This window comes from Rhinolophus sinicus, linkage group LG04 (assembly GCF_036562045.2).
Source record: "Rhinolophus sinicus isolate RSC01 linkage group LG04, ASM3656204v1, whole genome shotgun sequence".
In the NCBI taxonomy this organism is placed as follows: Eukaryota; Metazoa; Chordata; class Mammalia; order Chiroptera; family Rhinolophidae; genus Rhinolophus; species Rhinolophus sinicus.
In genome coordinates this window covers 188,068,580-188,078,694 of record NC_133754.1, presented here as the reverse complement: position 1 = coordinate 188,078,694, position 10,115 = coordinate 188,068,580, and the positions used below count along the sequence as shown (strand labels likewise).

The 10,115-nt window shown below is 62.3% G+C and overlaps 1 protein-coding gene across 3 annotated transcripts; it reads right to left on the bottom strand.

Moving 5' to 3' along the window:
• Positions 1–5,147: 5,147 nt before the first annotated feature.
• TMEM250 (transmembrane protein 250) lies at positions 5,148–9,309 on the bottom strand. 3 transcript variants are annotated; one of them, XM_019756757.2, is made up of 3 exons: positions 8,980–9,309; positions 7,926–8,108; positions 5,148–7,518 (listed from the first exon to the last, which is right to left on the bottom strand). In XM_019756757.2, exon 3 carries the CDS (start codon positions 7,466–7,468, stop codon positions 6,980–6,982), a length of 489 nt encoding a protein of 162 aa, XP_019612316.1. In that variant the 5' UTR covers positions 7,469–7,518; positions 7,926–8,108; positions 8,980–9,309; the 3' UTR covers positions 5,148–6,979. The 3 variants fall into 3 exon arrangements, with proteins under 3 accessions (XP_019612316.1, XP_019612315.1, XP_019612317.1); XM_019756756.2 differs by lacking the exon at positions 7,926–8,108 and having other exon boundaries at positions 8,980–9,308; XM_019756758.2 differs by lacking the exon at positions 7,926–8,108 and having other exon boundaries at positions 8,863–8,990.
• Between the last annotated feature and the right edge of the window lie 806 nt (positions 9,310–10,115).

The window sequence follows — 10,115 nt, the reverse complement described above, 5'->3', positions numbered from 1 at the left end:
CAGAGAATTGCAGCCCACACCCCCTCTGCAGCTCCCGCCCACCCGGAAGGAGACAGGAGACAGTGGCCTTGGGCTGCACTCCCCAGAGCCCTCTCCCCTCCCATTCTGGGAAGAGCTGTGTCCAGCAGCTCTGTCCACTCTGGGCTGTGAGTCCAGCTGCCCCTCGATTTCCTCTCCCTTATCTCACAGGAAGAGCTAGGCGTGGAGAACAGCAGACACCCACGCAGCACGGCAGCCGGGAACAATGCCCTTCTTCACGCAAATCTGCTGCGACACTGACCATCGGACCCAAACGCGGGCAAGGTGAACAAGGCTGTGGCCTAGCCATTCGGCCTTTACAGCAGGCTGCTTTCTCGGCAGGAATGGGGGGGTGATGGTTACCATGGACATGCCCGCTCCCCGAGGGTCCGAGCCCCTCCGTTCTCTTCAAGAGGACCTAGAGGGAGCATTGAGTGCAGAGGGTGAGAGGTAAGGACCGTCCACCCTGCCCGGCCGGCTCCGGGTGAGCGGGCCAGGACTGGAATGTGAGGACAGTGGAAAACGGGCACACATACGGCCTCGTACATGTGTGCACAGGCCCACCCTCCCAGGACCAGCTGCATGCAGGAGGGTGGGAGTCGACAGAATTGCGGCTGCTCAGAAGCATCTCTCGGGCACACCTGGTCAGGACACAGGTGGCTGCTGAGCCAGCTCAGGCTGGGCCATCGTGCTCATCAGGCCCTTTTATGCACAGAGGGAGCAGGGAAAACAGACGGTTATCACAAGGCAATCGGAAAAGCACACAAATAATTCATGTCACCATTACGTCTGTCACAGTGTTGCTGTGAATAATGAATCCACACTTAAAACCCAGCTTTACATCATTGAAGGGCAGGCGGCAGGGCACACGGCTCGGCTGGACAGCCGGGCAGCAGCCCAGGCCCTGGGGGAGCTGGAGCTGGGGGGGGCAGAGCCCCCACCCCCAGGCCTCGTGGAAGCAGGGGAGCCGGCTGGGTCCCGGGGCCAGAGCGGGGCCAGTGCAGTGAGCCAAGATGGAACACAGCACGGGTAGAGGGCATGGCGCCCAGGTGCCACGGAAGGAGCTGGAAGTCCACGCTCTGTCATGCGGTCCATTCTCTGGAGCATCAGGTGGTCAGAGTGGCATAAACATTCCTACCAGTGCGGACGCGGCGGCGAGGGACGGGCAGCAACCAAGCCCCAGATTGTATGTGAGGGCTCCCAGGACCAGCGCGACACCCACACACCTGGCTGTGCCTGGCCTGGGGCCCGAGCATCCATGTCCCCGCCTCCTGCTCTCCTGACCTGTGAGGGTCACTCCCTGCCTGCTTGAGGAGCTGCATCCACTGCAGGGAGGCTGACCTGTGGGGCCACCCACCAGGCTCCTGGGCTCCCAGGGGGTCACCTGTTCCACCCAGTCCAGAGCCCAGTCCCCCACGGCACAGGGGACACAGCTCCTCCAAAGGCTCCTGGCCACTCCCTGCTCCTCTGCCCTTGACATGACATCACTGTCAGGCTGGACTGATCGATGCCTGATATTCACGTGGCATCTCAGGCAGGACTCATCATTAATATTCTAGAAAGAATGGAGCCCTGCTCCTCGCAGACGAACAGCCACCAACACACAGCTGGCGGGAGAGTGGCTTGGGCATTTCAGACGTGCACATCAGCCTGGGCTTCCGACTGAAGACCACGGAAGGGTGGGGGTACGACTGCCACCTCCGGGGGGGCACCTGTGGTCCCCTCCTTCTCCCCCATCTTTCTGGGCTTCAGGCCTGCACTGCTCCCCACCCTCCTCCGGGTGTTCACCCCAGGCCCTTGACCTCCTGTACTGGGGACACTATCACCCCATCTCCCACGCACGCCTTTCACAGGACCCACTTCACAATGCACGGGTCCCTTCCTGCCCCAGCGTGCACCCTGCCACCGGTCATTCGGAGCTTCCCTCTGCAGTTAGGAGCAAACCAAACTCATGCTGGTCCCTTGGGGTTCGGGCTCGCGCCCTGCCCCCTCCGCCGAGGCCGATCCCAGCAGCTGGCTGGACTCCACCCCTTTCAGCCTGAGCCTGTCCCAGGTCTGGGTGGCAGGTGACCAGGGTTAGTGGGCCAGCTGGGATGGAGGAACTCTTGCCTCCAACCTGGGCTCCTGGGACACTGTGTGCTGCCATCTCTTGGCTGAGGATGCACTTTCTTCCTGGGGCCCACAGTGCTGAGCTCACCCACAACCCTCCTGTGGGGCCTCTCCTGCAGCAGGCCGCAAATGCCACTGCATGGGGGCGCCTGGTGGCAACAGCCCTGCCCCCAGCATGTTTGTGCCCCCTCCCCCAAGGACAGTGCGGGCCACACACCAAGAGCCACAGCAACCCTGCCAGAGGCCCCGGGTGACACAGCTGCCAGCGTGCCTGGGCACACTGCCCGGCTGGGGCTGGGGGCGGGGTAAGGCCAGAAGCTGCTGAATCAGCACACCCGTATGTCCCTGTATGTCCCTGTCCCCTGCCCGGCAAGGATGCTGGTAAGGCGGGCGCTCTTCAGGGAGGCCAGCCGGCCTGGGGGGGGGACTGGAAAGTGGCTCCCACATGGAGCCTGGTGCAGTGGCAGCTGGTCTCCCTGGGCTTGAGGGGCAGGGCCTTCCTGGAGGGGCTGAGGCAACAAGGGGGGGGCGGCTTTGCAAACACACCAATAAGGGAGAGCCCGCCAGAGACGCTGCTGCTGCAGAGGGAGCGAGCACATGCCCTCCCAGAAAGTGCTGAATCAGCACCAGTGCCTGCCATCCGCTCCCTCCCTCCCTTGTCCAATCACAGGCTGGAAGTGACAGGGACCTCTCAAGGTCAGGGAATATCAATACCCGCCACTGCCACCACCAGGGAGCCCCACTGGGCCACCCTCTCGGGTGGGGGCTGTGACCCTCCCCCTGGCTCTCTAGCTGGCTGCCACCAGCCAGGACAGGGAAGTGGGGGGGGGGACACAGGGGGCTGCCAGCAGCAGCTGCAGGGACAACGGGCATCTCCAAGGCCACCTCGTTCAGCCCTGCCCGGGCCTCGATGGCCCCTAGACTTTCTCAAAGAACCCTCGTTTCTAGAAATGCCCAAAGCACCCCTGGCGCCCTCCTCCTGCCCAGGCATCGCCCTCCCCGGACGTGACCACCTTCCCTGCCTGGCTGCTGCTCCTGTGCCCTTGGCAGGCTGCCTTCTGTGTTCATCCTGCAGAGTTGGGTCCAGGCCTGCCCACCCTCCTCCACCCTCCAGGTTGAAGACGGGGCTTGGGCACCCAGCTCGACCCCCAAATCCACAACAGCTCACTGCCACTATCGCCAGTCAGGTATTGTCCCCACCAGGTGACACCTTCTGGCACTCTCCTGTGTGTTCAGCTGGCCTTCCTTTCCTGGTGTGCACGGGCGGCAGGTGAGTGGCCTCGCCCCTCCCAGGTCACTGGCGTCTGTCTGAGCTGCCAGCTCTCCTGCGTCGCTTCCTCACCTTGAAGGAAGGCAGCCAGGCTTTTCGGTCCCGGCCATTTGGGGCCTGATGGGGAGCAGCTGAGGAAGGGGGGCTGTAAGGGTTAAACCTGTCTGTCTGGGAAACCAGCCCCCACCCCTTGCAGTTGCTGGTGTGACTAAGACTCATGAGTCGGGGCTCCTCCCACAGCCCCTGGAAGCCCCCAGAAGCTTCGCTCATGTAGGTCAGTCCCAGTTTCTCACAGAGACGTGGAGCCTGTGACGAACAAGTAAATGTGCCCTACATGACATTTCAGCAGAACGCCCACAGCCGGAGAAGCCGCCCTCACGGGTCCCCTCCTGGGACCACACTGCTGCTGGGGTTCCCAGGCTGTGGCGCCCTGAAGGCCCAGAACCCTCTCTGGGCAGCGCCTGAGCTGGTAACTAGCGCACTGTCTGGGGGAATGAGGCACAGTCCCTGACTTCCTTCCATCGCCCGGCAGCTCCACCCATTGTCCTTGAAAATGGTGACTGGCAAAGAGGACTGCTGCTTAATTCAGCCAAGAGGATGGGATCAACTGGTGGCACATGGTTATAACCAGCCTGCAAGGTCCCGTCCACTAAAGTGACCTCGAGCCACATGTGGCCAAGTCTGATCAGACTTCAGCTGCTCAGCCCCGGTTCCTTGAGGGGCTGGTAGCTCCTGCACAGACAAGTGTGTCCCCTGTGAGGAAGTCCTGTTGGACAGCGTGGGCCTGGAGAAACAGAGGAATCCACTCCCACCTGCTGAAAACAAGGCAAAGCTGAGGGGATGCCCAGGGAAGGCCCTGGGGTGGTAGGAGGACCACCCTGGGTCAGTGATGGCAGGGCCATGGCCACCACTCACTCAAAGGGAAACAAGTGTGGTAGAGTGCTCTCTGGGGGTTCACTCCTGCACCCGTACCTGGGCTCCTGGCAGCACCAAGAGCGTCGGTCAGGCCTTGTGAAACCAACCCCGCCTCCTCTGCTGTTTTCGGGGGCCAAGGCTTTTGTTAAGAATTTCACCAACTTTGCCATCAAAAGGTAAACCCCAAAACAAGTTTTCTTCTGAAACGTCTAGTTCATAATTCCAGAAACAGCAGATGAACGGCTCAAGCAGGGCCCCGTTTCCCCAAACACTTTCTAGCCATCGGGGCTGCCTCGAGGACACCACCCCCCCTCATCACCAGGGTGTGTCCCCGTACAGAAGCCACGGCAACCTTCTTGAAATAGATCCTAAGCAATCTCATGTCTCTCATTCTTCAAACTACTCTTTGGCTGAACAAGAACTGTAACTTTGCTTTTCTGCCTCTTTTCCTGTGCCCATGTCGTCCCTGCCGGTGAGAGCCCGGCCCACACCCTTTCCACAGCCCCTCAACCTAGGGCGCCCCACCTCATTTAAGGACGCCGTGAGCTCTTCTGTCGGCTGAATTCAGCCCTCGTGGACCCCGTCATGCCCGCCCCCTCCCTCCCCGGCAGCACTGACAAATTCTCGCTGCCCTCCCCGCCCCCTCCGCGGGGCAGGCTCCCACCAGGGAGCCCCCGGCCTCGAGGTCAAGGCAGGCCCCACTGCAGCCCGTCACACTTACCCTTCCCCAGCACTGCAGACAACCACTTTAAAATGCATCCAATTTTACTTGTTTTCGGTTGTTCACATCCTTAAAAAAAGGAATACACTTTCTGAGCTTTAGGCAGTCACTCCATTGACATGTTAAAAAAATAAGTTTAATGCAGTGGCTCATGTCACAAGGATTGAACAGGCACTCCAGACACCGAGCAGCGTTGCTGAGCTGTCAACGCCCAGCACTGCCACGCTGACATTTGAGGTGGCAGCGCCAGACCCCTCCGTCCGTCCCGAGGGTGTGGACATGCGCCCACCCCAGTGAGGGGCTTCAGAGGAGCTCAGCAACGACAGTTAACACAAACAAAGCTTTTAGGAAAGAAACACCACGATTTTAGTGCAAGAGATTCTCTGCAGCGCGACAAGTGGGGCCGCGCAGGTCAGCTCCTCGCCTATCGCCCAGCAACCGGACAGACTTAGCTCGTCCCTTTCTTCAAGGAGCCTTCCCACCGACCTCAGGGAGACAGTCGCCCAACAGAGCTGGCTATAAATTAAAGAGCACGGTTTACAGCCGAGTATTTTTTGCTTTCTCTGCCTGATTGGCAGACACCTGTCCTGATAGTACCCCCAGGGCCGCCGCCCATGCCCAGGGGGTGTGGGGACAACCTGGCGTGAAGCAGTGGCAGTCTGTCACCCTCAATATAGAGCCCTATGTCTGGTCCCTGGTCTCTGCCTGCTGTCCCAGCATAATTATTCAGGGCGCCCTCTCACTTGCCAACAAGGCCCACGGTGGCCACTAAGCCACATGGCCACCCTGTCCCCCCGATGGAGAAGACCAGAGTGAAGGGTCTGGGCAAGACGCTGGCCCTCTGGAGTGCGCCCTTCTGGCCAAAAGCCTGTCCCCCCCCCCCCCCAGACCACCGCCCTGCACTTTCCTGGCCACCAGCCCCTGCCTGTGTTCATCTTTGCTCTGCATGCCCTGGCTGCTCGAACGGCACCGAGGCAGGACAAAGGGGAAGCTGAGCCCCTCGCTGGCAGAGCCAGCCCTGGCCCACACCCTCTACCCTAACAGGTGCTTTGAAACACAGGGTGGGACCGTATTTCGTGGTGCACACTCAGAGGCCTTGGTGTACCTCCCAAGACCTGTGACATCTGTCCCCAGATACAGAAGCCTCAATTCTGGGTGTTCCCTCAAAGGAAGACAGACCAAAGCACCCCTTGGAAGCCAGAAAGAAATGGAGTTGCCTCCTGAACCCACATTTGAAGAGGCTTGAAATTCTCCACAGACCTGCCCAAGACGAAGACGGGTCTGCCCTGGGCCAGGTCATAATCCCTGCCGGACTGCGCCTCTGCGAACCAAGGCGACCCCAAAGAGTGACCTGGGACTCCAGACCCCCACAGCTCAGGGGGACAAGTGGAGGGTGTCAGACGGTCCCCAGTGAACAGCTCTGTGGCAGTGCCGTGCCTCAGCTAGTGGCACCCGACGCTTCCTTAAGGCGGGGGCAGGGCCGGGGAGTGCAGCCAGGACCCCCTCCAGATCTGCTCCTGGGCAGCACAGCCCTCCCTGAGGCCTCCCACACCAGTGGTGATGCCAGTGTCCTGGAGAAGGCACAGGGCTGCAGAGGCTCTCCAAGCGCACACGCACGGATGGACCCCCACAGCACAGCCTGGAAGAGCACCGGCTGGACCACAGGGAGGCAGCCAAGGGGACACTGTGACGAAATGAGCTTACAGGCAGGCCAGAGAAAAAAATCAGCAGGAGGAAAGGCCAGTGTCCCCTTTACAGGAGTCTCAGCCTGTTCCTCTCCCAGGCCAGAGGCTGGGAGTGGGGCTGTGTCTGCAGCCCCTGTCTGCAGGATGGAGTGGGACAGACACGGGCCCTGACCGACCCCACCCAGAGAAGAACCCGGCAGCAGGCATCGACCCCAGGGGTCACAGTAAACAAGCCCCGGCTGGCGCCGAGGTGCTCGGCCCTCACATATCCACGAAGACCATGAAGCACCAGCCCAGGCCCCCGACCAGCAGCATGGTCACGTGGATGCCATAGACCAGCAGCTCGTTCAGGAGGCGGAAGTCCACGCGACGGCGGCCCAGCAGCAGCAGCAGCGCTGACAGCTTCAGCTGGAAGCGCAGCAGGACGCGCACGCCCAGGTACTGCAGGCAGAAGAGGGCGGCCAGCGCGCCCCACAGTGCGGCGGTGAAGAGGCTGCAGCTGAAGTAGAGCAGGAAGCGGATGAAGCCGTACAGCCAGCGCGCCCGCACGTACACGTCAAAGTTGTTGTACTTGGTGCGCGCCAGGCGGGAGGCGCGCGCCGGCCCACAGGCCGCGTGCAGGCAGGTGGTGTGCGGGCCGTGGAAGGAGCGCACCCGCCGCGGGATGGGCATGACCGGCATTGGAGCCTGGGCGGCGGCGCTAGCTCGCAGCGGAGGCGGCGTCCAGGCGGCGGTCAGCGGAGGCGTCATGGGCACCTAGGCCTGGGAGCTCGCAGCTGAGCCCCGGGGGAGGCGTAGGCCTGCAGGAGGGCAACAAGCAGAGGGCCAAGTCAAGCTGAGGACAACTAATGAACTGTCCCCACCAGGGACATCAGCTAGCCCTAGAACACAGGATCTGCCACAAACGCTAATGAGGACACTCCCAAGGGACCCCCAATCACGTGAAAAACAAAAGTGCCAATTTCAGCAGTGTCGCTGGGACGAAGGGCTCGGATGGTGGTTGACAGCCCCCTTGGAGGCAGTGGATGCTGGAACCGAGGGCCCTTCCATAGGCTTGGCACCAGGCCACTTCACTAGACCCACCCTCTCGCTTTTATCTGGGCGCCCGGTACTGCCTGGATTTCGGAGGCCATTCTATCCAGGGTGAATACAAGTCCCTCGGTGACATCCCTCACAGTAGGACCCGGATGAAGGAGAGGGCACTGACATAGCAAGCAGTTCGCTTCAGCAACTTGACACCCACGTGCTGGGGACCAGACAACACTGCAAAACGGAGATGCCCAAGGCGCTGTGATCTGGGATCTGGAGGGAGGAGGCTGGCTATGCCTGGCTGGACGGATGACAGCTGAGGGCTGTGTGTCATGGCAGGGCACAGGGCCCCATAGATGGGCTGCAGGAGGGGAGAAATAGCAAGTGGGGCTAGTTTTACCCGGTAACTGCCATTTATAGCTCGCCCAAATAATCTGTGGATGGAAGCACAGAATGTGTGAACTCAAAGCAGCAAAGCTGCTCACAGGCCACCAGGAGACACTGCCAGGGGCGGCTGCCTCCCATCAGATGGGCTTCAGCCGGGAGCCCTGCAGAGGGGACTTCTGCGAGCTCCCCCTCCGGCCGCTGGGCAGAGCAAATGCCCGCCCAAGTGCTGCTTGCATCAGACACGGAGGAGTGGGGAGGCCAGGCACCACTTCTCCCCTGGCCCACAGGCCCAGCACTTCCCGCAGGGTTTGGCCAGAACCTGGCCCAAAGCAGCTGTCCGCTCTCTGAGCTGCTCCATCCAGGCTCTACCTGGGGCTCAGCCCGCCACCTCCAGGAATGGCATTCAGAGAGTCGAGCCACCGTCTGGAGGGTCACTCAACAGGCGTCCCTCACTCCCTCACGCTGCGGGGATGCGGCCATTCCCCGACCACCACCTGGCCCGCGGGCAAGGCAGCTCCTGGTTCCCGAAGACGTCCGCGCCACGGGCTCGGTGACGGGGGTCAGGAAGCCAAGGCCGAGGCGCGTGGCCCTACACGAGCAGCTCCATCCCGCCGCCCACCGCCCATCCCGGGCCCCAGGCGCCTTCCCGCCGGGACGTTCAGCCGTGCAGGCGGCACCGAATCTCGGATCAACGAGTCCCAGGCACGAGGTGAGCTCTGCTCGCTCACCTCTGGAGGAGCCGGCGAACGCGGGGGAAGGAATGACCTGCCGGGTCCCCCGGGGAGCCGCCCGCGCCCAGCTCGTTGCCCTGGAGACGCCCGAGACACCCCTGCCCGCCCGCTCACCGGGTGCCCTCTCCGCGCCGGCGTCCCGGCCTGCAGGCCCCCGTGTCCCTCGGGGTTCCAGGAGCAGGGCGGCCGCATGGTGCCGACGGCGCGGCGGCTGCGGGGCCCGGTGCCTCACGCGTGCCCTCCCGCCCCTAAGGGCCAGGGGCTCCCGCGCCCGGCGGCCGGCGGCGTTTGGCCCAGCGTGGGAGCCGTAGCGCCGTCCCTCTGCGGCCACCGTACGAGTTTCCTCACGCCCCTCCGTCCGCTCCGACACCGAGAGCGCCTCCCTCCCCCCAGTGTGGGGCCGACTCTGCACGCCCGGAACTAGATACTTTCTCGGGGCGTGCGTGCGTGCGTGCGTGCGCGCGCGCGTGCGAGGCGCGCGCCCATGACGTTCCCACGGCCGTCACCGCCCGCGTACGCCGCCGGCGTCTCGGCCGGTCCTGCGCAGGCTCAGACGGTGGGCCTGTGCGTGCGGGCCCCTGGCAGCTGCCCGTCAGAGGTGGTTGCAGTGCGCAGGCGCGGGTCCCGTGAGCCCAGTTGAGGAGGTTGCTGTTCATCCTGCACCTGAAGCGGGATTATCCTGGGTCCCGGACTCGCCAAGGCCCTACGAGTCTCTGCGACCGGGAGCGCCGCTGCCGGGCGCTGGGGTGGGACAGGGAGCCGGAGCCCGAGGGGACCGGTATCGGTGGGCGCGGCGGGGGCGAGTCTGGCGCGGGCTGGCGGATGCCGTCCACGAACACGCGTCCCCAAACGTGGGGAGCCCGGGCGGGCCGCGTGGTACCCGCGTGCTCTGGGGTTGCCCTTTCCCAGGAGAATAAGGATGCAGACGTTTTTATTTCTAAGTACACCTAGTAAATATGTTTTTAAAAGACGTTTATTCAGCGTCATGATCAGACTATCACATTTGGCGACCAACAGCGTGTGTGCAAAAAAGACCAGCATGAACACCCTTTGTTGGAGCGCTTTACACTACACAAAACAGAAACTGAAATAACCTGTTACACAATTAGGCACAAATACAGTCCGAGTTTTTTTACCGTGCACACGAGTATTGTCTGAAACATGGCTTCTTGGTGGCAGCGAGGCGCGGCCACCGCTGTGCTGGCTCAGTTCTCAAATCTGCTGTAAGCTGCCGCTTCCCTGGCACGTCT